This window comes from Triturus cristatus, chromosome 8, assembly GCF_964204655.1.
Source record: "Triturus cristatus chromosome 8, aTriCri1.1, whole genome shotgun sequence".
Classification (NCBI taxonomy): domain Eukaryota; kingdom Metazoa; phylum Chordata; class Amphibia; order Caudata; family Salamandridae; genus Triturus; species Triturus cristatus.
In genome coordinates this window covers 1118247403-1118275390 of record NC_140591.1, presented here as the reverse complement: position 1 = coordinate 1118275390, position 27988 = coordinate 1118247403, and the positions used below count along the sequence as shown (strand labels likewise).

Genomic DNA, 27988 nt, shown 5'->3' with positions numbered 1-27988 from the left:
CTACTATACCTTTGCCAAGATGTGGACATGGCACAAGAACTTCCTATTCACAATCAGTGACCTCTTTGCGGCTGGCTGGCTTCTATCCTTTGGTGAACTCCTTTGAAACTACACTTTCCCCAGAGGACAGTTCATGATCAATCAACAATTACGCCACTCTTGCCACAACCTTTAGTCCATACATGAGGAAGAACCTCTAACCCACCCTGTCGTACACACCCCCTCTTATGCATGGGTGACTGGAGACACTTAATAACATGGATTTACAGGGCTATATGGGAAAACACTGGGGCCCCCCTTGACAACGTGAGGGGCAGGTGGGTTGGATGACTTTGGCCGGACAATACATGACAAAGAATGGGAACAGGCACTAGAATTCCCTCAATAGGTACCTAGGAAAGCCGTCTTCAAAGCCATCTAATTCCACATCTTACAACGCGCCTACTTGACACCTGATTAGCTCAATCGGTTCTTTCCCACTGCTCAATTGTGCTGCCCACACTGTTGCAATGCGTCTGCTGATCTGCGACACGTGTTGTGGTCCTGCCCTGTCCTTTCTATTTACTGGCATGCAATCCATAAGGCGACAGTGGAGGTGACTGAACTTCCTGACCCTGAGTAGTGCACACTTGGTGTCTTCAAAAGCAGGAAACAACTCAAAGTGTGGGTGCCCTTTGCTGGTTTAGCACTCCTGTTGGCCAAAAGAATGGTAACTTTACACTGGAGAGCTACACAAGCTACCCTGGTCTCCGCCTGGAAGGGACCTCTGTGAAAATGGGGGCAGGGCAGAGGAAGAGGCCCTACACTATGAAGAGGCTCGCCACCTCTGTAAAAAGCTGATTTCACAGGACTGGGATGCCCTGCTCCATCACTTCCCTTAAACTACATACGACGACAACCTTCCACCATATATCCCTCGAGACGTACCTTGGTATTCATATAATCAGCCTGCACCTACTCCTTCCCACTCCCTAGCTCCTCCAGTCGCCCTGCCTGCCAGTCGCCCCTCTCCCCCACCCTGCTAGGAGACTAGATCCCGAGGTAGGCTGCACCAATCTGGGACTGCAAGTCGGGCATCACAGATCCACAATGGACTGGCATGTTTTGCAAGGTGCCTCGCTACCCCAGCCGGAGCCTCAACACGACGGCACCCAGAACCTCACCTAAACCAAGTCCAGGCAAGTGCGGAAGTGAATGCTGAACTCCGACCCACTGACCCCCCACAATCAATCAATAAGAGAGTTTTAAGCACGCTACTCACCAGTGAGGGTCTCAAAGCGCTGGGGTGGGGGTGTTTAAGGTGGGCATCTCCGGTCAGTCGAAGAGCCAGGTCTTGAGGAAGTGCAGGGTGGGAGCAGGCCTGATGTTGATCGGGAGTTCGTTCCAGGTCTTGGCTGCGATGTAGGAGAAGGTTCTTACACTGTTTCTTGCCCTGTGGATGCGTGGGGGTTCGGCGAGGAAGAGGTCAGCGGATAAGAGGTTCCTCTTGGGTACGTGGAAGGAGATTCTATTGTTGAGATATTGGGGTCTGGTGTTGTGGAGGCATTTGTAGGCATGGGTGAGTATCTTGAAAGTAACTCTCTTTTTGATGGGGAGCCAGTGGAGGTTATGCAGGTGTTGGGAGATGTGTTTGTGTCGAAGGATGCGAAGCAGAGTCTGGCTGCGGTGTTCTGTATGTTCTGGAGTTTGCGGAGCAGAGACTTGTTGATACCGGCATAGAGGGCGTTTCCGTAGTCCAGTCTGCTGGTCATGAGTGCATGGCTGACGGTCTTTCTTGATTCGAGGGGGGGGGGATCCCTTTGAAGGTTTTTCGGAGGATGCGGAAGGTGTTGAAGCAGGTGGAGGTGAAATGTTGACCTGTTGGGTCATGGAGAGAGATGAGTCGAGTACGATTCTGAGGTTTCGGGCATGGTCCATGGGGGTGGTGGGCTGCCTAGGGTGGTGGGCCACCAGGTGTTGTCCCATGCAGAGGGGGAAGGTCCGAGGACTAGGACCTCTGTCTTCTCTGAGTTGAGCTTCAGGCAGCTGCTGCTCATCCAGGATGCGACACCCATCATTCCTTCCTGGAAGCGGAGTCTGGTGGTGAGGGGGTCCTTGGTGAGGGAGAGCTGGGTGTCGTCGGCATAGGATACTATGCTGAGTCCGTGCTGTCTGACGATGTCGGCGACGGGGGCCATGTAGATGTTAAAGAGTGTGAGGCTGAGCGATGATCCTTGGGTTACTCCTCAGTTGATCTCTGTGGGTTTGGAGAGGAAGGGTGGAAGTCTGATTCTTTGGGTTCTGCCAGTGAGGATGGAGTGGAACCAGTCGAGGGCGGTTCCCTGTATGCCAGCGTAGTGGAGTCTGGTGGTGAGTATGCGGTGGGAGATGGTGTCGAAGGCTTCAGAGAGGTCGAGAAGGATCAGGGCTGAGGTGTGTCCTTGATCGAGGAGGGTACGGGTGTCGTCTGTGGCGGCGAGTAGACCGGTCTTAGTGCTGTGGTTGCTGCGGAATCTTGATTGGGAGGGGTCGAGTATGGAGTTTTCTTCAATGAATTTCGTTAGTTGGACGTTGACGGTCTTCTCAGTGACTTTGGCCGCGAAGGAGAGGAGGGAGATGGGCCGGTAGTTCTTGAGGTCTGTGGGATCTGTTGAGGGCTTCTTGAGTAGGAGTCTAACTTCTGGGCGTTTCCAGTCGTTGGAAAAGATGCCGGTTTCAAAGATGGAGTTGATGGTGTGTCGTAGTTCTGGTGCGATGGCGGCTCTGTGGAAGATGTGCGGGGGGCAGAGGTCCGTGGAGGCTCCTGAGTAGAGGCTTTTCATGGTTGATGTAGTGTCTTCGGTGGTGACTGGGGTCCAGGAGGAGATGGTGGCCTGGCTGGCGTTGCTGGAGGAGGGAGTGGTTTCGGAGTCAGGTGTCTGGTCATTGAAGTTGTCGTAGAGGCCCTGGATTTTCAGATGGTAGTAGAAGCCAAGATTGTTGCAGAGGTCCTGGGAAGGGGTGATGTCTGTGGTTTCGCTGGGGGGTTTGGTGAATTCCTGGATGATGCTGAAGAGTTCCTTAGAGTTGCTGGAGTTGGCGAGGATCTTGTCCTGGATGAAGGTCCTTTTGGTGGATCTGATGCGTTGGTGGTATTCTGTCATGGCATTCTTGTAGGTGGTGCGGTCTTCTGAGGATTTGCTGTTTCTCCAGTTCTTCACGAGACGTCTGCAGGTGCATCTGGATTCTTGGAGGTCGGTGGTGGACCATGTGGCCTTTCTGGGGCGCTGTCTGTCAGGTTACGTGGGAGTGCGAGCTCGTCTGCGCAGTTGGTGATCCATCTATGGAGTTCTTTGGTTGCGAGGTTGGCTTTGGTTTAGGTGGAGAGGGCAGCGCGGTTTATGGTGGAGTTAAGCTGCTCCTTGGTGACCTTGCTCCAGTTTCTTCCCTGAGGGCGGGGTGCAGGTTTGGGCGGGTGGGTTTGTCGACGTGGAAGTGTACGCAGTGGTGGTCCGTCCAGGGGGGTTGTGTGGTGTGGCTGAAGTGGGTGTTGTTACAAAGATGGGGTCGAGGGTGTGTTCTGCCTTGTGGGTGGGTGGTGACGAGTTGTTTCAGTCCGATATTGTCGAAGTTGTCCAGGAGGGTGCCGGAGTTGGGGGTCGCTGAGGTTGTCGAGGTGGAATTTGAGGTCTACGATGAGCACTTAGGTGATGGCGTGGGGTGCAAGGAGGTCAGCAATGGTGGTGGTGATCGCAGTTGAGGTCCGGAAGGTCTGTAGGCCAGGGTACCTCTTAGGGTCGTTCTGGGGCCGATATGGCAGTGGAGGCGTTCGGTGTTCGGTGGCGGGCGGGCTGCCGCTCGAGCTGTAGGTCGTGAGTCGGAGGGAGCTCTTGTGTGCGATGGAAGGTCCTCCTCCTGGGTGGTTGGGGCAGTCCTTCCACTGGATCTTGTATCTGTCGGAGATGGCAGTGGCGATGTCGGGGGAGGAGGTGGAGTTGGTCCAAGTTTCTGTGAAGAAGGTGACATCTGGCGAGAGTGTCGAGGAGGTTAGAGATCTACAGCGTGCCTGTGCAGGGAGCGCATGCTGAGGAGGATGCACCTCAGGGCTTCAGTGGTGTTGGCGTTCGGCGTGGCGGCAGCAGTCGTGGTGGTGCGGAGGGTGATGAAGGTTTGACGTCCGTGAAGGCAGGAGAACTGTCCGTGGGTGGTGTTCGGCATGGACAGCTGGCAGTTGTTGTTACTTCCGGGGTTAGGTGCGAGGAGGGCAGCTGAATCGTAGCAGTGGGTGGTCGGAGATCCAGGGTCTCTGGGGATGTTCGTGGCCGGGGACGGGTGCAGACGGGCTTGCCTTTGGCATGCCCGTTGCACGCATCCGCTGCGCGGCCGCCAATAAATAGGGAAGGGGGCGCAGCTGGGATGTGGGAACCGGCGGGGGGAGGGGCTGCAGGGCAGCAGCGGCAGGAAAGGGAAACCGGGAAACCCCACCTTCATGTTAATAACTTTTCAAAACATCGCCCTGGCCTCTGCCGCAACACTTTTTATTTAACGTCATGCTTCACTATTGGGAGGAATTAATAATGTTTTGGGCAACCTGAGAGGCAGGCAACAACACACAATCCCCCTCGCTGATCACCTAGAACTGGGGCGTTAAAACTGATGCCTCGCCATATCCCTTCCTCCTTACGCATACTCCTCAGAAATATGTGCATGCCTTGATGTTTAACATTGTCTTGCTTACTTGATTGCGATTATACTACTGTCTCTGATCTCAACTGAAAACCACAAAAAAAAAACAACACAAATGCGCATGCTTGCGACACTACTGATTCACGTACCAAAAGAAATGATGAGGTCGTCTTTTCTTTCACCCCGAGCCAAGATGGCAAACGCCACCTAAAATCAGTAAGAGGGGTGTGTGTGGAGCAGAGGAGGAGTGGGTTTTTAAGTAACGGGGAAGAAACAGAGTTGGATGGGGATAAGGGACCGACAGATGCCAAAGCAAATGGCAGCTGCCGAGCTCTTGCACATTCACTTTTCTTGGAGTGTTTGATGAAAATGAAAAATGTAGTTCTCAAAATGCAAACAGTAGAAAGATACATACTCAGCCAATTAAAAGCATGGTATAAAAGATATTCTCCATGGGAGGGACAAACCAGCAAAGAAGAAGGCAAGCCATCAAATAAGAAGCAAACAAATGAGAGTGAATAAAGCCAGCTAAAGGTAAGCAATGGGAAGGCTATAAGCCCTCTTTAAATGTTGCGCTTATAGACAGTTAAGAGCTGTCTGGTAGGCGAGACCTAAAAGAGTCGTGAACGGGGAGAAAGCATCACAGCAGATGTTCTGAGATCCTGGTACCCAAGAGTTTGATATTGTACCTTTACAAGGCAAACATTTGAATAATTAAGTTTTTGGGAATTTCCTAAAAAGCTTGTTGTTGGGTTTGTGTCTCAATAAATGGCTCTGGGTATTTCCACCCAATGATCAGTTTGAAGTAAGGGGACAATTTTTTGTAGTCTGTAAAACTGGAGACCAATCATCTTGTGGCACTGCATTAACTTGTAGAGCAAACAACAGCTCTTAATTAAAGAATCCTTGTATCCTCTAGACTTTGGTGTGCTTTTTCACGTTAGCGGTGTTGCGGAGGAACGGAGGTGTACCGGAGGGCAGGAACTACATCTCCCTGCAGCCCTCACGGCGCGCACGCCGCCTACACTGTCCAAGTGTCGGCAGACGCTCAAAACGGGCCAGGGCTCCTGCAGCGCGGGACGAGCGTGGGCGTGCCTGGGCCGCGCCCGTGCAAAGCCCGGGCCTAGGGCGGGCCCGTTTGCGCCCGTCCACGGCCGGTCGAGGCTGGGCTGGGCCACCCCACCCTTAGTCTGTCATCCTGGGATTCCTGCTCGACTCTGCCCACAGTAACCACAGTGATATAGTCCACCGAAGGAGCTGTGCATCGCCCCAGTACCTGTTACCTGTCATTGTGTGTGATATTAACAGTGACAAAGGAGGTAGGATTGTTTAGTGTGGTAGACTGGGCACGTGTCATGACTGTTCTGTTCTGATCTGATTAATACCCAGACAACAGTGCTTGCGGCTGATCTCTTGTCTAGAGGGATAGGAGGGTCCGCTTTACCCCCTCTTTTGTCAGTGTTATCCAGCTTTACAGTTTCTTGCTTCTATCTCCTGATCATTTAGTCATGGTTAGGCGTAAGGTTGCGCCAGCTACAGCCTCAGCGAAGGGAAAGACTGGCTCCACTGCTACGGTTTCTACTATGGATTCCTTCTTGCAGAGGGCTGTAGCAGTGATAGATAAGGAGATCGAGTTGGTGAACAGGCGCCTCTCGAGGTCTCCAACCAGCATTTCTCATCCTCCCCTCATAGATTCTCTTGCGTCCCAGATAGAGGGTGACGACGAACTCTTGAGCCTGTCCAGCAGCTCTGAGATTCTTGTGGACTCGCAGATCGGCGCTGGGGCAACCAGTGTGTTAATTGCCCATTCTAAGCAAACGCCAATGCCTCTCTAGCCTGTCACTATAATATGCAACAAGGGGGGTAATTACTATTTCTACACAGGGAAATGCCGTTCATATGAACAGTAAGCCGATTGAACTTCCCCAGCCTGTAGAAGCGAAGATGTAAGTGAAGATGTAAATCCGGCAGCTAAAGGGAACTTACGGTCGGGAGTTGACTCTAAAAGGAAAGTTCAATCTACTGGGGGTAAAGCAAAGAAACCGAAACTCAACTTGGTCTCTAAACCCCCGTCATCCGCCACAGTACACCCTACCACTATCCCTACCTTGGATCTTCCCGGGGCACTGGAAGCTTTCCATGCAGTGATGACCAGCTTGCTGGACTTGAAACTGGGTCCTATCCTTGAGAGGCTGACTCGGATCGAGAAAACCATAGTATCCCGGAATATTAATGACGTACCGCCCCTAACAGGAGAGCCAAGTGTCGACTTGGTTCAGAGAATTGTACGGGACTCCGGTGTGCGGACAAACCTGACGAATACCATCTTGGACCAGCCACAAAATCATCCACAGAAAAAGTCTGTAGCACGGGGGGGGGGGTGGCTTGGAGCAAAGAATAAAGACGCAAGCGAGAGAAGGGATATGTACATGCTAGAGCCACGGATGAAAGTCACTGTCTAAGGGCCGGATGGTTGGTTAGTAGAGAGGCCCAGCTATTGAGTTTACCAGTAACTGACTTACCGCCTGAATTCACCCCTTGTGTACTCAACGAGGATTATGGGCAGTTAAAAACCAAAGTACTCCACTGGCTTTCAAATAACTCCGATTTGGGTAAACGGGTGGCTAAAAATATCATTATGGTCCGTAGAGTTAGTTGGATTGGCAGCTCTTGTAAAATGGGCACGGGAGATTGTGTTATTATCAACTTTGATAATCCTCATCTTGCTGGTAGGATACTGTTCGGGGACACATACCCCGCCTTTCTCAAGTCTGGATCTGTTGTTAGAGTCTTACCATTAGGCTTTTTTTATAAACCCGACTCCCTAGGGGATATTTATAGGAACGTTTCTATGGAAGCTCCCCGAGGTGGGTGGCCACAAAGATTAAAGCCTGCACTTGCGCAACTGCCTACACCCGCGGTTCACGCAACATCTTTGCCAGGCTGTCAGTATATTGCCCCTCCCACGCTGGAGTTAATTAATAGATTCTCCCCATTAGCAGGGTTGGAGGAGTGTGACTGACTCAGGAGCCCTTCACTTTCTGGTATCAAACTTGATTCCAATAGGCAGCACTCTCCAGTGGTAGTTGAGGGGGACTCTTGTGTGTCTGCTAATAATATCCTATCATGGAACATTGCGGGCCTGGCTAACAAGTTTCACGATCCAATTTGGTTGCAATTTGTGAATCAATTCCCAGTGATTTGTTTACAGGAAACGTGGTTGGTGGATTGTGACTTGTTTTTGGAAGGTTATAAGGCTTATTTTGCGCCAGCCTCCACTTTGGTGGGTGGAAGATCTAAGGGTGGCCTTGTTACTTGTTGTCTGCCAGATTCAGGTTGTGCCGTCTCCAAGCCCAGGAATACTGGCATTGATACTAAAAAGGGGGGCTACTAGATTGGGTCTCATTAATTTTTACAATTCCGTGGCATGCCCTTCAGGTGCCTTTAATATTACAGTCCTGGGTTCATTTATAAGGCAGTCCTATGGTTCTATTCTACATAACCTGGTTCTTGGTGATTTTAACATCCACCCCTGTGGAGACCCAAGGACAACCTGTGTTAGGCTGCCCTCGGATGAGGGGGCCTCACTTTGAACATCTTGCTCAGGGTGAATTATTAAATAATTTACAAAATGAACTCGATTTGATGTCCCTGATGTCCTTATCCGATCCGCATAGTACATCTCCCATCCCCACCTTTAAAGGGAGAGGTAGTGTTTTTTTTTATAGATTGCATTTTAATCTCATCTTCTTTACAAACTTTATTTTGTGGAAAGTGTCTACAGTGACCATAACCCGCTCTGTGTCCAAATGTGTGGTCCGTTTTTAGCGCAAATTAGCAGTGTGGCAATTAAGGGTACACGACAGCTTAAATGGTCCCAGATCTCTCCAGATGATTTTTATTGTGCAGTAAGAGAATCCTGTGCTTCCGAGTTAGCGCTGTGTACCTCTCCAGGTACTTCCCCTGACGAAGTTATCAGTGCCTATAAATTCATCTCCACTAAAGTTGGTGAACTTTTTTTTTTGATAAACACTTTTATTGTTTTTTTCAGAGAACAAGCACCAGCAATACGACATTGGATAGCACCAATAGTAAAACAAGACAATTGAAAGAGCGAAGACATTGCCGTTAACTCCCACCATGCTGCAGTAAATACAAACATCATGTATAAAGTTCAGGTTACTCCACGGCACCCAGCCATTTGCCCCATACCCTCCGGTATTTCTTAGGACACCCCCATGCTTCATACATGGGTTTTTCTTGTGCCGCGCACCAATCCACCCCCTTTCGCCACCTCTCAGAACTTGGTGGTATAGGAAGCTTCCAGGAAGCGGCTATATCCCGCTTGGCCACAACCATGGCTGTATTGTAAAGTAATTTCTCGTTTCTGGACCCGTCTAGCCCATCTGTAATCCTGAGAAGGGAATGACGTGGATCGCGAGGAACCTCCCACCCCAGGACCTCGGTCAGTTCGCTTTCGATCTCACCCCAGAACTGAGCTAGTCGGGGCAATGCCCACACCAAGTGGAAGAAGTCAGCCGGATCCTGACCGCATCTCGTACACGAGGCGGATGGAGAGAGGCCGGCTCGATATAAGCGCTTCGGGGTTAAGTAGGCTGTATGCAGATAGTATAATTGGATCAAGCGGAGTTTAGCGGATGTGGTGACGATCTTGGGTGACATAATGGCATCACGTCAGTCCTCCTCGTCCAAAGGACCGACCCACTCCTCCCATTGGCCCCTGAGTCGGTCTAATGAGGTCAGGGTGTTGTTGACCAGTGTCCAGTAGATGCGGGAAATAACCCCCCTCCCCAAGTCGCCTAGCATTGTCTGTGCCTCGGGGGGGACTGTATTCAGGGATCCTGATATAGTCCAGTATGTGTACGTGGGGGGCGTGTCGCAGTTGCAGATATTTATAAAATTGTGATGTGTGCAGGCAGTATCTGGACTGGAGGTCTTTAAAAGAGCGCATGTGGCCGCTCGCCCACACATCACCGAGTTGAGAGATCCCTATAAGATCCCACGTTCGGAACCCCTGTAGTGCGCTGACCTCCCTGAGCCATGTACCATGCCATAGAGGCGTGTGTTGGGTGAGTTTGTGTGTCCACTGAGTATGTCGCAGAGCAGCCCTCCAGGCTAAGAGCGCGGAGCGCGTGACGTCGGGCAAGGTGGATGGGATGGATTCCCCCTACATTAGGGACTGGATTTTGGGCAGGCCAAGCTTCCTGAGTTCAAGCCTATAAGCAGAGTCAGACCAGCCCCCTTTGAACAAGTCATGTATAATCAACAGACGAGTCGCCAAATAGTATAGGTATAAATGTGTCATCCCCATGCCCCCGTTGAATGATGGAATCTGGCAGGTGTTTAACGCCAGTCGGGCCCTCCCTCCCCCACAGAGGAATTTAGTAGCCATAGTGTCTAGCTCCCGAAACCACGCGCGTGGAAAGCAGAAGGGAGTGTTTTGGAGGACGTATAGAAATCTGGGAAGAATCATCATTTTAAACAAGGCGACCCCCCCCCCACCCCCCAAGGGGTTCAGGGGTAGCATCTGCCATCTGTGGAGATCCGCCTTAGCTTTCTTCACAAGCAGGGTGACATTAAGGGACCATCCCAATTCTGGGAGGAGAGCAACCCAGATCCCAAGATACTTAAAAGATTGACGCCGAAGTGGTATTGTGGACTGCCAGTCGTAGCATTCTCTGGAGAGATGGAGCGGGACCAGGAGCGACTTTTTAGAATTCATGCGGAGGCCGGAAGTTTGCCCGAAAGTGCGCAGGATCTGGAGACAACGAGGACCTGATTTGGCGGGTTCGGTTAAAAAGAGCAGGACATCGTCCGCGTAAAGAACGATCTTGTCCACTGCAGAGTTGCACTGCCCCATCAGGGGTGGTGTCCCTCTGTGCGCACAGCACTGTGGGGTAACTAAGTTACCAAGTCTTCTCAAACGAAAGTTGATACAAAGTTCATTTATTCATAATGACAATTTTTGCTGTGTTAAAGATTTCATATGTTGTGTCAACAACGGTACCCACGGATATCCTCAATGCATTTCGGGTGGAAACTCTTCATCAGGAGGAATCCTATAACAAAAATAGGAGATAATGTAGCATGTCCCCTCAGGGGATTCAATGATTGAAATACAAAAGAGAATCATAGACTTTAAAACTAAAGCCATAAACCAATGAGTATGTGACATATTCCATCCAAATTACCAAATACTAAAAAAGTGCACAATAAAACGTAAAGAAACTCAATTATTAAGAATCACCAACACTGTTGTAGTTACATCCAAAATAACGGCTGTTTTAAGTTTCACGTGTGTAGAATGTGCGCCAAAGTAAAACATGGTAACGGCTATTCATAGAAAGTGCGCAATAGAGAGTAAAGAAACGTGATAGTAACAAGTCACCAAACGTGTGAGGTTGTGTCCAAACTAAACACTGTATTGTATTCGACGCATGTAGAGAGTGCGTCGTGATGAAACGCAGTAACGGCAACAATGAGTGAGATAAAACCAAGCACCAAGATCAGAGAGGTTGATTAATTGGGGAAGTTACCTCGGTTCGTTAGTTGAACGGGCATCTCCAAAATGCGCCGATCCGGAAGGAAGTTTGCTGTGAGTGTAACCGTGTTTAAGTATGGGAAACAAATAGTCAACAGAAAAAGAGGACTCGTAGTATAGCGGCCATCTTCAAGAAGAAAAATGGGCTTAAAGTTGTAACGATGTCAAATCGTAAGTGTGATGCACATAAATAAAAAATAAATCGAAGGAAAAACGTGTACTTTTTACGGATAACGTGAGATTAGTTAGGTGTAACATAACTACATGTGAATTCAGTTTCTGGTATTCAATGTTGGTTGAAAGGAAGTTGTGTCGGGAACAATAAAGTTATGAAAATTCAAAAAAATCAACAAAAAATCCAGAGATATAATAAGGAAGAAATAGCTGAACGTATAGGGAGGAATAGGTTGAAAAAACAAGAATGTTTGGAAAAACGAAGAAAAGGTAGGAAAGGATCAAATTAATTAGCTTTGGAAGCATTACAAAATTAATTAGCTCTGAAAGCATTACAAAATTAATAAATTTAAAAATAAAGTAGAGATGTTTATACATTCACGTAGGCATCAATACAAAGTCAAATGAAGCAACTGAGTTCGAGGCGGTCATTCAGTCCAAGGGGTACCATGGAGTTCATTTTGTATATCCAAGAGGTTTCTCTTTGGATCAGAATTTTTCTGTTGTCACATCCTTCTCTTAATGGAACTGACTCACACACTAGGAAGCGTAATTGACTGACATTGTGTTTGTGTTCATTGAAGTGTACTGCTACTGTGGATTTTGGATTGTTATTGCGAATATTACTTTTGTGTTCATTTAGTCGAGTTTTCATCTTTCTTTCAGTCTTGCCGATATACGGCAGGCCGCATGGACACTTCAACAGAACCACAAGGAGTCAGCGTTAAATGACAGTGATAACTTGGTCATCAACATTTCTACAACCACTCTTAACAAATCGCAACTATGCTTGTTACAAAAGGGGTCATCATTTGTTCCAACTTACTCAAGCAAACTCATGGAAGCAGAAGTAAGCCTTCATAAATTCATGCGGAAACTCAGACTTAGACATTTTTTTGATAATGTTCTTACTGAACCCATGAATAGAACAGAAAACACACTTAAAGGCCTTACATCCAAGAGTACCTTCGTAGCCCCAGTGAGTCACAAGATTCTCGATACTTTTGAGACTTTGGTTAAGCAAGATCTCCAGTCAGTTTTTAAACATCGCAAACCCAGACATCCGAACATTACATCCAAGGATAAAGCTTTGCTCAAACAACTGGCTGACAATCCCAACATTATCTTCCTCGATGCTGACAAAGGCGGCGCACTTGTCGCTATGGATACCGTACATTACACTCGAAAACTCGATGAACATGTGCTAGATTTGAATACCTATTCTAAACTTGATCACAATCCCACATTGGCCATTTTGAAAACACTACAGAACCTGGTGGATAAAGCAGTCCTATCGGGCACCATTGGTGACACAGAAAAGAAATTCTTAATTTCTAAATTTCCCAGAAGCCCATCTTTACGGATGTTACCCAAGATACAAAAGAACTTACTGGATCCTCCCATGCGGCCCATTGTTTCAACTAGAGGCTCGCTCCATGAACCTGTTGGCAAATACCTAGACAGGCACCTTCAACCTCTTGTGCAGTCCATGTCTACCTTTGTAAAAGACACTACAGATTTTTTTAACATTCTTCTTAATTTCAACATTCCATGGGAAACTGACATGTACTTCTGCACGATAGATGTGACTTCCCTTTATACCTCAATCCCCCATGATATGGGGTTAGAGGCCACGGAACATTTTCTTTTACAATCACAGACTCCTTATGATTTGCAAGTCTTCTTAATGGAGCTTTTACACTTTACACTTTATCACAGTTATTTTTGCCATAACAACCAATTTTTTCTTCAATTGAACGGAACTTCCATGGGCAATTGCGCAGCCCCTTGCTACGCCAACCTGTTCATGCATAAGTTTGAGTTGGACCACATTTTGCACACTACACCCTGGGAGAATCATTTGTTACTGTATGTTCGTTACATCGACGACATTTTTTTAATTTGGAGAGGTTCTAAGACCACATTGACGGAAGCGATTGAGAATCTTAATACCATCAACGACAGATTGAAATTTACTTTCCATATCAGCGATACACACATAAATTTTTTAGATGTTTCCATGTACATTGTTGATCAACACATCCAAACTACACTTTACAGGAAGGATACAGACAGAAACAACTTGTTACACTATCTCAGCTTCCATCAGCCATCACTTAAACGTCACCTACCATACTCACAAATTCTCAGGATAAAACGAATCATCTCTGAACCACAACAACTAACCCAGCAAACCTTGGACATGGAACGACGCTTTGTTGAGCGAGGCTATCCATCACAAATCTTTGAAAAGGCCATTGAAAAATCGCTAAACAAACAAAGGAGATCATTACTGGATAAACAACCAACATCTTCTGAATCACCACCGAGAATGGTTATGGTCACAAAATTTTCAACTGAAAGTTTCAACATTAGGAAATCCATCCTTAGGCATTGGCCTCTATTACAAACGGAATCTGATTTTAATCATATTTTTTCAGATCAACCATTGTTCGCCTATGAAAGGAGCAAGAACTTCATGGAGTTATTAAAACCAACACACTCCTCACAGCGCCTTTCCGAATATAAGGGTACCATACCCTGCCACAACTGTGGTAACTGTAACAACATTATCAAAGGCAACAACATACAGCATCCAACCAAGGGCCACAACATCAAACTCTTTGTTTCAGCGACCTGCGATTCCAAAAACGTTGTTTACATGTTGAAGTGTCCATGCGGCCTGCCGTATATCGGCAAGACTGAAAGAAAGATGAAAACTCGACTAAATGAACACAAAAGTAATATTCGCAATAACAATCCAAAATCCACAGTAGCAGTACACTTCAATGAACACAAACACAATGTCAGTCAATTACGCTTCCTAGTGTGTGAGTCAGTTCCATTAAGAGAAGGATGTGACAACAGAAAAATTCTGATCCAAAGAGAAACCTCTTGGATATACAAAATGAACTCCATGGTACCCCTTGGACTGAATGACCGCCTCGAACTCAGTTGCTTCATTTGACTTTGTATTGATGCCTACGTGAATGTATAAACATCTCTACTTTATTTTTAAATTTATTAATTTTGTAATGCTTTCAGAGCTAATTAATTTTGTAATGCTTCCAAAGCTAATTAATTTGATCCTTTCCTACCTTTTCTTCGTTTTTCCAAACATTCTTGTTTTTTCAACCTATTCCTCCCTATACGTTCAGCTATTTCTTCCTTATTATATCTCTGGATTTTTTGTTGATTTTTTTGAATTTTCATAACTTTATTGTTCCCGACACAACTTCCTTCCAACCAACATTGAATACCAGAAACTGAATTCACATGTAGTTATGTTACACCTAACTAATCTCACGTTATCCGTAAAAAGTACACGTTTTTCCTTCGATTTATTTTTTATTTATGTGCATCACACTTACGATTTGACATCGTTACAACTTTAAGCCCATTTTTCTTCTTGAAGATGGCCGCTATACTACGAGTCCTCTTTTTCTGTTGACTATTTGTTTCCCATACTTAAACACGGTTACACTCACAGCAAACTTCCTTCCGGATCGGAGCATTTTGGAGATGCCCGTTCAACTAACGAACCGAGGTAACTTCCCCAATTAATCAACCTCTCTGATCTTGGTGCTTGGTTTTATCTCACTCATTGTTGCCGTTACTGCGTTTCATCACGACGCACTCTCTACATGCGTCGAATACAATACAGTGTTTAGTTTGGACACAACCTCACACGTTTGGTGACTTGTTACTATCACGTTTCTTTACTCTCTATTGCGCACTTTCTTTGAATAGCCGTTACCATGTTTTACTTTGGCGCACATTCTACACACGTGAAACTTAAAACAGCCGTTATTTTGGATGTAACTACAACAGTTTTGGTGATTCTTCATAATTGAGTTTCTTTACGTTTTATTGTGCACTTTTTTAGTATTTGGTAATTTGGATGGAATATGTCACATACTCATTGGTTTATGGCTTTAGTTTTAAAGTCTATGATTCTCTTTTGTATTTCAATCATTGAATCCCCTGAGGGGACATGCTACATTATCTCCTATTTTTGTTATAGGATTCCTCCTGATGAAGGGTTTCCACCCGAAATGCATTGAGGATATCCGTGGGTACCGTTGTTGACACAACATATGAAATCTTTAACACAGCAAAAATTGTCATTATGAATAAATGAACTTTGTATCAACTTTCGTTTGAGAAGACTTGGTAACTTAGTTACCCCACAGTGCTGTGCGCACAGAGGGACACCACCCCTGATGGGGCAGTGCAACTATCATTATTTACCGACCTTGGTTCAGGGGTCGCTCCTCTTGCAGCACGCCACTACCTGTTAAGATCTAACAATATCCAGAGAAAGAACTGGTGTGCGTGATATTTCAACTTTTGACTCACTGCAGAGTTGGGCCATTCCCATCCTCTAACGAGACTTTCAGACCGAATCAAGGTCGCCAAGGTGAAGAGAAGGGAAGGGAAGAGAGGGGGCATCCCTGTCTCGTTCCCCTTTGAATGGGGAAGGCATCGGAGAGAACCCCATTGATCAAGATGCGCACTTGAGGCCGGGTGTACAGAACCCCAACCAGCTGACAGAAGCGAGGGCCGAAACCCATTGCAGTTGGCACATCATCTAGGTATGTCGAGTCCACGGAGTCGAACGCCTTCTCAAAATCAATGAGCAGGAGTGCCAAGTAAGGGAAAAGCACCTGGCGGTGAGCCAGGGCCAGGTGCAGCCGCCAGAGACAATGTCTGGTGCTTCGCTGGGGCATGAATCCACATTGGTCCGGGTGGACCAACGTGGTAAGGTAGGGCTTCAGCCGTTGGGCAAAAATTGCGGCCTACAATTTAACATCTGCATGAATGAGGGGGATGGGAGGATAGTCCGCACAGTGGGGAGATGGCAGTTGTGACTTCAGGAGAACCTCGATGGTGGCCATATCCGTCTCGGGCGGGAAGGAACCTTTCTCCAAGAAAAGTGGGGAGATGGCGGTTGTGACTTCAGCAGGACCACGATGGTGGCCATGTCCGTCTCGGGCGGGAAGGAACCTTTCTCCAAGGCCTTGGCATACAGGTCAGAGGCAAGGCACGAGGGCCTCACGGTATGCTGCGTAGTATTCCTGGGGGAGGCCGTCCGGGCCAGGAGTCTTACCGGACGAGGTGTAAGCAATAGCCTCGATCTCATCGTGGGAGATCGGGCGGTCAAGATCGGCTTGAGCAGAAGCGTCCTTCAGCTCGCAGAGTGATCGTGCCGGCATTTGTTTGGCATAGAGTTGACAGTAGAAGGCAGCAAATGCGCTGGCCATAGCTGCCGGGGACCGTTGTGTCACCCTCTCCTGATCCAGTATTTCTGGGATAATACGATTCGCTCTTGGGTACGTGGCGAGCCTATGAAGGATTGTGCCGTTTTTATCACCCCAGCCGTAAACTCTGGCCACGGACAATCTCCACAGGAGCTTGGTGGCCTCCAACAAGAGCTGTTTGATTTCAGCTTGAATGCTCGTGAGGCACCGCTCATGAGCTGCGTCGCCATCAGCGGAGGGGGGATTGCTCAAGGCGTAGTGCCTGTGCCTTCAGTGAAGTGATCTGCAGCAGTTGGGCCTGCCGCTGACGTTGGACGTGGCCTTTGGCAAATCCACGAATAGTGGCCTTACCCACCTCCCACAGGGTTCGTGATGAAGTATTGCTTCAGTTCCGTTACCACCGCCTTCTTGAATTCCTTGTCCTGAAGGAACCACACGTTCAACCGCCACACTGGGCATGAATAAGGGGGAGGAGCCCCCATACTAAGGAGCAGCGGGGAATAGTCGGAGATACCTCTCAGTATTTGGACATCTTGGATCGTGGTGTAGTCCACAGACGAAATGAAAATTGCGTCTATACGCGCCTGGGTGTGGTGTGCGGCAGAGGTGTGCGTGAACAGTTTAGCGTGTGGGTGCCAGATTCGCCATGCATCGCAAACGCCCAGGGATTCAGCCTAGTTTGTTAACCCCTACGATACTCATGACGAGCTGGACTCCCGAGGTCCCACCCTGGTTTCCCTGAAATGACGATCGTCGCGCACGTTGCGCCGACGTCATTTCAGTGAAACTGAAACTGAAATGAGCCAAGAGGCTCATTTCAGTTCCTACGTGCTCAGGGGGCTATCTCAGCCCCCTGAGCACGTAGAAACTCAGGAGAGGTATCGTTGGAAAGGGGAGAAGCCCCAAGCAGGGATCCACCCACTAGGCACCAGAGAGGGGGGAGCGGCCTCTTGAGCAAGGGCATTTGCTCCCCCCATAAATTATTTTGGCACCATCAGTCTTTCTGCTCCCCGGGGGGGGGGGGGGGGGGGGAGGGGGGGGTAGAAAGCCCACTAGACACCAGGGAATACCTAATACGTTTTTTATTAGGGGTGGGGGCTGCCCAAAGCGGGCATGCCGATGCCCCCCCCAGGCACAGGATTAGCCTTTCTGCCCCCCCGGGGGGGTAGATGGGGGCAGTAGCCCCCAATCTGCCCCCCCAGGGGGGGTAGAAAGCCCACTAGACACCAGGGATTCTATAATAAGTACTTTATTAGGGGTGGGGGCTGCCCAAAACGGGCATGCCGATGCCCCCCCGGCACAAAATTAGTCTTTCTGCCCCCTCTGGGGGGCATATGGGGCAGTAGCCCCCAATCTGCCCCCCCGGGGGTAAAAAGCCCACTAGACGCCAGGGATTTTTTGGGCAAATTTTAATTAGGGTGGGGGAATTGGCATGCCCGTTTTGGGCCCTTGTCTGTCGCGGGTACTTGGGCTTCCCACACAAGTGAGGCACCGTTTTTACCAGGAAACCTGGGGGAACACTGGGTGGTGGGAAATTTGAGTGAACCTGGTGATGCCACAACTTTCCCACACAAAAATGTGTGAAAAAAGTGATATGTTCAGCTAAAATTGAGGTTTTCAGGGGATTCTTGGTAAGGAAACGTTGGGGGATCCACGCAAGCCATACCTCCCTGGAAGCCCCCGGGTGTCTAGTTTTCAGAAATGTGTGGGTTTGGTAGGTTTCCCTGATGGTCGCCGAGCACGGGGCCAAAAACCCAGGTGACCCCCCTTGCAAAACCAGGTGGTTTTGAGATAGGCAATTTTGATGTCGCCTCACTACGTTTTGGGTCCTTGCCTGTCGCGGGTACTTGGGCCTCCCACACAAGTGAGGCACCATTTTTACCGGGAGACCTGGGGGAACGCTGGGTGGTGGGAAATTTGAGTGAGCCTGGTGATGCCACAACTTTCCCACACAAAAATGTGTGAAAAAAGTGATTTCTTCAGCTAAAATTGAGGTTTGCAGGGGATTCTGGGTAAGGAAAAGTTGGGGGATCCATGCAAGCCATACCTCCCTGGAAGCCCCCGGGTGTCTAGTTTTCAGAAATGTGTGAGTTTGGTAGGTTTCCCTAGGTGCCTGCAGAGCTAGGGTTCAAAAACTGCAGCTAGGCACTTTGCCAAAAGAGGGTCATTTTTCACTGTGAAATTGAGGTGTGACCACGTTGCGTTTTGCGCTGTTTCCTGTCACGGGCACTAAGCCGACCCGCACAACAAGTGAAGTACCATTTTTTTCGTAAGACTTTGGGGAACGCGGGGTGGGTGGAAAATTGTGGATCCACGCAGATTCCAGAACTTTCCACCACAGAAATGTGGGGAAAATGTGTTTTTTTTGGCCAATTTTTTAGGTTTGCAAGGGATTCTGGGTAACAGACCCTGGAGGGAGGCAGTCAAGTCACCCCATCCTGGATTCCCCTGAGTGTCTAGTTTTCAAAAATGTATATGTTTGCTAGGTTTCCCAAGGTGCCCGCAGAGCTAGGGTTCAAAAACTACAGCTAGGCACTTTGCCAAAAAAGGGTAATTTTTCACTGCGAAATTGAGGTGTGACCATGTTGCGTTTTGCGCCGTTTCCTGTCGCGGGCCCTAGGCTGACCCACACAAGTGAGGTACCATTTTTCTCGTAAGACTTTGGAGAACACGGGGTGGGTGGAAAATTGTTGATCCGCCCAGATTCCAGAACTTTCCACCACAGAAATGTAGGGAAAATGTGGATTTTTTGACAGTTTTTTAGGTTTGCAAGGGATTCTGGGTAACAGAACCTGGTGGGAGGCAGCTAAGTCACCCCATCCTGGATTCCCCTGGGTGTCTAGTTTTCAAAAATGTATAGGTTTGCTATGTATCCCTAGGTGCCGGCAGAGCTAGTTTTCAAAAACTACAGCTAGACACTTCGCAAAAAAAGGGTCAATTTTCATTGTGAAAATGTGGTGTGTTCACGTTGGGTTTTGAGCCATTTCCTGTCGTGGGCACTATGCCTACCCACACAAGTGAGGTACCATTTTTATCGGGAGACTTAGGGTAATTCAGTTTTGTAAAGCAACTGTTATTACCTATTGATTTTGATGCATTTCTGCCTTCCAAATGAAAGACATTGTGTAAAAAAGAAGTCATTTTGAAAAATGACAGATAATTCTCATGCTAGTATGAGTATTCCCAAATTCGAAAATTTGCAAATATGCACTTTTTCTAAACTCTATAATTTGTTCCCATTTCAGAAATACATAGGTGTCTTTCATACCGATTTTTCCATGTATACATTTTCCCACAATAATTGCTATATACCCGGAACATAATAAAAAAGCATTGCAAATTGCTGCTCAGTTTTTGACTCTGAGTTCGTCGGGTTCTTGGTGAACCTACAAGTCCTATATATCCCCACAACCAGGAAGGTCCAGCGGATGTAACGGTATATTGCTTTCAAAGAGCTGTCATAATTAGAAGAAGTTACAGGTAAAAACGTTGACACAAAAAGCAGTTTTTTTCAACTAATTTTCAATTTTTCCTATATTTAACTGTTAGTTTCTATAAAGAAACCTTGATGGATCTACACAAATGACCCCTTGCTGAATTCAGAATTGTATCTACTTTTCTAAAATGTATAGCTTTCTAGGATCCATTATTGCTTTCACACCCATTTCTACCATTAACTGGAAAAAGGTTGAAAGCACAAAAATTAGCAAAAAAAGGCTATGTCCCAGAAAAATGCCAAAACTGTGTAAAAGATTTTGGTTTTCTGACAAAAGTCTGTCATTCCCTAAAACCTGTGAAAACTGTGATTTCAGCCTCACAAACCCTTTTTTGACACAATTTGCAGAGAAAAACCCAGACGCTTTCATTTGCAGCCCGTTTTCCCATTCCCCCCCCCAAAAAAACAAAATTGCTGTATTTTGGCTAATTTCCGGGACACCAACAGGGGAATCCACTAACCCTGGGTACCTTTAGAATCCCCATAATGTTGGAAGAAAAGGATGCAAATTTGGCGTGGATACCTTATGTGGTCAAATAGTTACAGGGGCCTAAGCGCGCACTACCCCAAATAGCCCAAAAAAGGCTTAGCACAGGGGGGGAAAAGGCCTAGCAGCGAAGGGGTTAATTGCTTCGCTTGCACAAGCCTGGAAGTAGATGGAAGACCTGTCATGTCGAGAAGCGGGGTAGAGACCGCGTTAAAGTCGCCCCCAATAACAGTGGACCCCAGGGGGAGGGTGGGTAGCAGAGTAGTGGATTTTTTTTAGAGTCGTGGTGAGCATCGGGGGGGGGGGGGGTGGAGTACATGGACATAAGGTTAAGGGGAATGCCCCCCAGTGTACCGCAAATGATCACGAACGTGCCCTGCAAGTCATGAATAACTTGTGTAAGCACAAAGGGAAGGGTGCGTTTCAATATGATGGCCACACCTCGAGAACCTCCAGCAAAGCCCGAGTGCCAAACCCTATCGTGTCCCTTCCGGCACGGGGAACAAACAGCTTTGGAGACAGCCCCGTACCCCAGGACTCAGGGCAGGCATGTAGGAGTGGTGGATGGTTGCCAAAGAGAAAGGATGCGAAGTGAATGACAGAGGGGTCCAGGAGCACTCTTAGAGTGCGACCGCCATCTTGACGCCTCAGGTCACGCCCTCAAAAGTTGGTGAACTTTTAAGCGCACCGGCTCGCAGAGTAGAGACCTCTACCCCCAGATGGTTGATTCTTCTTCCTCCCAGGCTGCAAAAAAGCTGAGGGAAGCCCTGTCAGCTAATCCCAGAAACCAATCCCAGGTTTGCGCGTGTCACAAGAAATATAAAACAACATTGGCCAAACGGAAGGGCGTTTTGAAGGAGGAGGCTTGGAGGGAGTTGATTGAGTCAAGTACCCTCAGGAATAGCTCTAGGTTTTGGAGCATCGCTAATAGACCACTCTTTGAATATGAAGTAGTGGGGGGCTCTAGATTCGCATATCACTGAGGAGGAATGGGTGCTCCATTTTAAATCAATATTTGAAAGCCCAATGGAGCAAATTGGACAGCCAGGCCGTGATATGAACACCTCTGTAGTGATTTTCGAACAGGGAGAGGTTGAGGTTGGCATTGCAGGGTTAACCAGCAACAAAGCTCCAGGACCAGACGGTATTCCTCCGGATTTATTTAAGTCTGACCCATCTTTCTGGGCACCGGTCCTCGTGGCTGTGTTTAACGCAGCTGCTTCGAACGGTTGCCCTGAGTCCTGGGCCACCTCTACTATAGTCCCCATCTTCAAGAAGGGTGATTGGAATAGCACTCATTGCTATAGGCCAATCTCACTTCTTGACTCAATGGTTAAGGTTGTGGGCTGTGTACTTTTAGAAAGATTATCCACCTGGGCGGAGGAGAGTAAGATTTTGTCTGACGTTCAGTTTGGATTTCGTCCTGGGCGATCAAATATACAGTTGGGCGTCCAGGTACTGTCTACCTTCATGGACTTGTCCTCCGCATTTGACTGCGTGAATAAGCTTAAACTGTGGCAGTCCATGAGGGTAATGGGGGAAGAGAATAACATTGAGAACTTTTTAGAGGACCTTCCTAAGTCAACCAAGGCCAATGTTAGATTCTCCCAGGACCTCCGCGTCTCATGGGACTTTGGGATAAAGAGGGGAGTACGGCAAGGCTGTATCTTGGCCCCATTTTTGTTTAATCTTTACATTAATGACAGAGCTTTAAGAGCTACAGGGGTAGACTACCCGAATGCAGGGCGGCGTGGTCTTCCTGTCCTACTTTATGTGGACGACGCCGTCCTTTTATCAAGGACAGCTATAGGTCTGCAATCCCTGCTAGATGCATTTTCCAACTTTATTGTGGACCGGGACCTATCAATCAATAACTCGAAATCTTATATAATGCAGGTGGGGTCGCGACCCCAAAATAGTTTTCAATTCAGTCGGCCCCGCTAAAGTCCCCTGCACTTTTGTTTTCTCTTACCTTGGGGTCCTATTTGAAAATAAAATAAAATGGGGGTCACTCATTTTTAGGAAAAGGGAGGACCTGGGCCGGATGAACGCAGCAATTTTTAATTTGGCCTCTAAACTAGGGAAGAGACCAATTGCAGCTTTGCTGAAAGTGTACCAAGCGAAAAGTGTGGCTATAGCTAGTTACGGAAGCAAAATATGGGGGCATATCGCTGAGGATTCTCTCCAGGTGGCTGAGGATAATTTTCTGAAACGCTTCTTGTGTGTTCCGCGTGGTCTGTCCAACTTGGCGGCCCATGAGGAACTGGGGGTCCCCTTTTTAAGTGACACCCTGGCACTATGTCCACTTGTGTTTTGGTTGAAGTGTTGGTTGACTCAGGCATTAACTCTTAAACACCTGATTTTAAAAGAGTGTATGTCCTTTAATAATGTATCACGAATACCGTGGCTTAAATATATTAAAAGTAGCCTCGAAGGGTTAGGGCGTGCTGACTTCGATTCTAATCCTGAAACCACTGTAAAAAAGGATGTGGAGTTAATTAGGGAATCCTTCCTTACTCTAAGGAAACTGGAAAGGGATGAGCGGGAACGACGGAAACTGAGTGTTCGCATTTTTTTGACGCTCAAAACAACTCCTTCTACCGAGCCTTATCTCTTGGGGTCTTTATCTACACATGAGCGGTTTTTATTGACCAGGTTTCGCAATAATCTTTTTCACCTCCTGCTAGCCAGGCCAAAAGGGTGCAGTAGAGGTCAAGTGTTGGCACCTTGTGGCTGCGACGGTCTGTCTCCACAGGATCTGCTACATTTTATGCTTTTCTGTAGTTTTTTTGTGATCCCTCGAAGGTATTTTTTAGTCCCTATTTTAAACAGGATGAATTTTACCAAGGCTCGTCCCGCCCTTCTGTATCTTCAACTGCTGAAGGAGGATTGTATATTTTTTATTGCTGGCTACCTAAAATCCATTGTGAAAATCAGGGCTTGCATGGATAAGTAGCCATTTGCTTGATGAATCACAAAGGACTTAGAGCTCGAGGAGGGCCAGCTCATCCTTGAAGGGTAACACCAACCTAAGGGAGATGCTTTTATGGTATTATGTATTTTTTTGTTATAGATTAAAATGGGAGGTTGTGCAATGGGTTCACTTCATATTTTATAAAGTGTGCTATTTAATGAATTCATGTTTTAATGTAATATGGATTTTATGCAACTTTTATGGTTTTATCTTTGTGAAACCGAATAAAGTTTATTTGATTTGATTGAGAGTAGAGTTGAACAAGTTACAATAAATTACATATAAAGATTAACAAAAGACTAGTTTATCACTACTCAACTGTAGAAAATATTAAATGGAAATAAAAGCTACTTCCAAAATACGTTTCACAATGGCCTCTCTCTAACAGAAGTAATACATTCAATAAGTGAGTCTTAAGGTAAAGAATCTAAAAGATATTCATAGTTCCTAAACTGTACTATAATGTGTTATGGTAGGTGCACTAAGCATGAATCAAATGGCACATTTAGAATCATTCTATTCCTTTCAAGTAATGTTTTCAACTCCTGGGGTACAACGTTACCTATCAAATCGAAAACAACGTAAATAATTTTAAACATGGCTAGATGTTAACAACTTCCTTTGCACTATCAAATGGCAGGTGACAAATGCCAAATTAAAAAATGTAAATCAGAATAATAGAAATTAACAAAAAACATCTCTATAGATTGTTTCGCACAAAACCAAGTTATAAATGGCATAGTGATGTTGCCCTATGGCACCCCTCTCTCCTCTCTGGACATGAGTATAGAATACATTCAGGTTCTGAGAAAACGTCCACTGTTCAATGACAGCAGAAGTCTCAAAGGTTGTTGACAAAGTTTGTAGCAGGAAGCTTCAGGACAATCGAAAGATATTTCTATGTCTTGCTCTAGTTTAGTGTTTGCTCCACAGAGAGTACAGACATAGTACAATTGCTATGTGAGGTGACAATCGTGGGATAGCCATGGACTTACAGCTGTAAATGCCCGACCCATCACAGCCGTCAACATGTCAATCCATTCTTGATGATCGAAAGGAGACTTTGAAGATGTTGCTGAACCTGCCAGGTCATGGTTTTGTAAATGTTAGAAAGGGTTTCAGTAGAGCATTAGATTTTGCCCATGCCAAATCTGCTAAAAGGAGTCAGGATACGTTTGCTAATCTCCTAGGCTTCTGCCCAGGCAGTATAATTAACTTAATTGTGAAATCAATTATGGACCTTAAGCCTCACTTTTCAGACAAATGTCACCAATACTTAGCTATATCTTTGGATCAGCTAAACTGATCCATACTCCACCTTAAAAAAACATTGCTTAACATCGAAGAATGCATAAGAAATAATGTAGTACACTCAAACAACCAAATTCACAATGTGTTTGCAAGTGCAAGTAGACGAATATGCACGCAGAAACCATGCAGACAGAACAGCTCAAAGATATCAGGAATCAATAGTTCTAAATCCGTAAATCAACTTGATTCTAACGTTAAGTCCATCTATCTGTCTGGAATTTTCTGTAGGAGTAAGCTAGATGTGAGGGCAGGGAAAAAGGTGGTTGGAGTGTGTTAGACACGTAAAACCTAAAGCTGCAACCTAAAGTGGCATGTTGGTTATCTACCTGTGGAAAAGCTGTCTGGCATAGGATAAAGGTTACCTGGGGTGTTCAGGAGGAACATAAGAACCCAAAATGTCAATTCGCTGAATAACGCATACTTTAATAAAATGTAAAACTATGGCTTATACCTGTAGCCCTAGAGTAACGGTGTCCACTACAGGTCCAGGTCACCCGGATTGATGGCAGGTTTTCTGGATAAACACTGCATATGTAAAGGAGTTTGTTTATATTCATGTTATGCCTATCGGGAAAATCTGTATCCAGCTCTCCAAGACTTATGGTACTTTGCCCTAGATATACCTCTGCTAAAGGCACAAGTACCAGCTTCAGACCTCACCGGTGACTATCTTCAAAGTTCTTGACAGAGAACTATAGTTCTAAAAAACAGAACTATTGCCGTTGGAGGGAGCCTTGTCTTAAAACGTCAATTTCCTTTTCATAATAATAAGTCTTAGTTGTCGTAAGTGCACCAGATATATAAATACAGAATTCAGACAGAGCTTGCCAAATATCAGAAACCATCAGTTTTTCAGGTATTGTTGAAGACCAGTGCAACTCACCCACCGCACATCATCAGGGTTTAAGGTGTAAAAAATAATTTGACTTCAATCAATGGAATCAAGTTGATGCTATAAAAAGGCTAGAAGGTTTCAAGAGTATTTTGACCCAATACTCTACAGTGAAAAAACTAATTTGTATTGCCTCTTTTTGCCGTTGTAGGTATGTATTGTCAATGTGCTTTCAGAATGTATGTGGAGAGCTTTCTTTTTCAAGGCACTTAGAAGGAGGTCTAACTATTTTATGGATTGTGGTGAAAAACACCTAAGAAGTTAAATGTCCAAATGTATCTCACCTCTCTTGAGATGATTCCCAATCTTCTTGCTCTGCTTCCCAGGACAAAGGAAAACTCGCTGACTTGGGCAAGCCCAGCAGACACGATCCACTTGATGTACTGGCTACTTTTTGGCAGAAATACAGTAAGAACGACTACTGCCAAAACAAACTGAAAAAGAAAATATATTAGTCGCTATCAAATATATTTTTGCAATTCTTCTGTGTTATCAAGCTTAGAAAATAAATATGCAAATGTAAACACATGCAAGTTATCCTATAAGGACTTTACAACTATAATCAGAATCCCAACATAACTCAAGACCAGCATGTGTAGCTCAGCACCACCTACAGTGATAACTATTAAAAATAATCGGTGAGAGACGTTTAGTACAACTTACAGTTTAGACAAAAAGGTAGCAAGACACTCACTCCAATGATCTAGAAATTTTGTTTGCAAATCTCTACTTGAATCTCACATCAACAACGAATAAGGCCATTCACAACCAACAACACAGTTACTAGGACAATAGTAAACAAATATTGACAAAGCCAATAAGTCCCGCCTTTCAATGGCGCTACCTAACCTTTTGACTTTGCCTTTTTTTTTTTGAAGATGTGGTTCCGCATCGGCAAGAAGAATGCTTGTTTGATTATGCAAAACAAAATTGGCACAAAAAAAAGCTTGCATAGCGAGATGACATGAATGTGTGCATCACTACCCACGCGTATGTGTAATGATGAAGCAGCCATTTTTTCTTAAACAATCACTGAGCTGTAGGTAAAAAAAAAAGTGTATTAAAGAAAAACGAGCAGCACAGTAGAAAACTGAAGCTGTTAACCCTTCCAAAAAATAAAAAAACAAACTCTGAGAAAAAAAGAATGAAACAGGAAGGTTCAACGAGCAAGGACGAGGTGTGAGGGGAGCAGAAAAAGTTATTTACCTTTGGTAACACTCTTTCTGGTAGAGACTATCTGCAACAGATTCCTTACTTTTTCAATATTCTCCCAGGCATAATACTGGATCCACAAAATCGCCAGCAGTAACCCTAAGCACCCGCAGATGGGGCAGGCAGCTACGCGTCAATGTCATTTTGTGCCCGAAATTACGTGCACAGGTCTATATAGGTGCCATCCATGCACACTGACAACCATTTGTTTCTGACGCATCCGCGCCCACAGACAGGGAGCCAAAAACAGATTAGTTGTGACCAGCGTCCAGAAATCTAACTTGGGACCTTTTTTATGTGGAAAACAGCCTAGTCCACAGAAAGGGAAGGACGGTAGGGTAAGTGAGAAATCTGCAGTTAGAGTCTCTACCAGAAAGAGCGTTCCAGAAGGCAAGTAACTTGCTCCTCTGATAGAAACTTCTAACTGCATAATCCTCACCTTTTGAATAGAAAGAAAAGCAGTACCTCCCAGGGGTGCACCTGTGAACTGGCTCCAACCACAAATTCCTGTAGGACTGAACAGTCGAATGCCCATTTCGACAGATCTGGCTGTCCAGGAAGTATTGCTTTGTGAACGTTTGGAGCGATGCCCACGTAGCCACTGGCAAATAACTAGGACAGGCACTCTACATGCAGATATATATGCATAGTACCCCCAGGGGCACCCCGCTGTCCCCCCTCCCCCATAGTAGGTTACCCAAATGACACACACAAGACAGTTGGTGTTGGGTAACAATGCTGCAGGTTTATTACATAATTCTAGAATATGTAATGGGTGGGTTATCTTACGGGCGATCCAAGGGCAGGCAACCAACTGGGTCGCCTGCCCGCCTGATGAGCCGGGCAGCGCGGGAGCGATAACCGCTGATGCTGCCACCCATGTGATTCTTTCTACGATCACGTGCCGTTGGTAACTTCTACTCACGCCCCCCTATCGGGGCGGAGCGTCGCTTAGCAAGCCCCCGGTTGTTCAGG

The 27988-nt window shown here is 46.4% G+C and overlaps 1 protein-coding gene across 3 annotated transcripts in view; it reads right to left on the bottom strand.

The window, feature by feature from the left end:
* Nucleotides 1–27988, bottom strand: part of SLC9D1 (solute carrier family 9 member D1) — a 444459-nt gene that overhangs the window by 12752 nt on the left and 403719 nt on the right. For all 3 annotated transcript variants that reach the window (XM_085622704.1, XM_085622705.1, XM_085622703.1), the window contains exon 12: nt 26086–26235. In XM_085622704.1, the coding sequence (XP_085478830.1) occupies nt 26086–26235 (150 nt within the window). The remainder of the gene's footprint in view (nt 1–26085; nt 26236–27988) is intronic.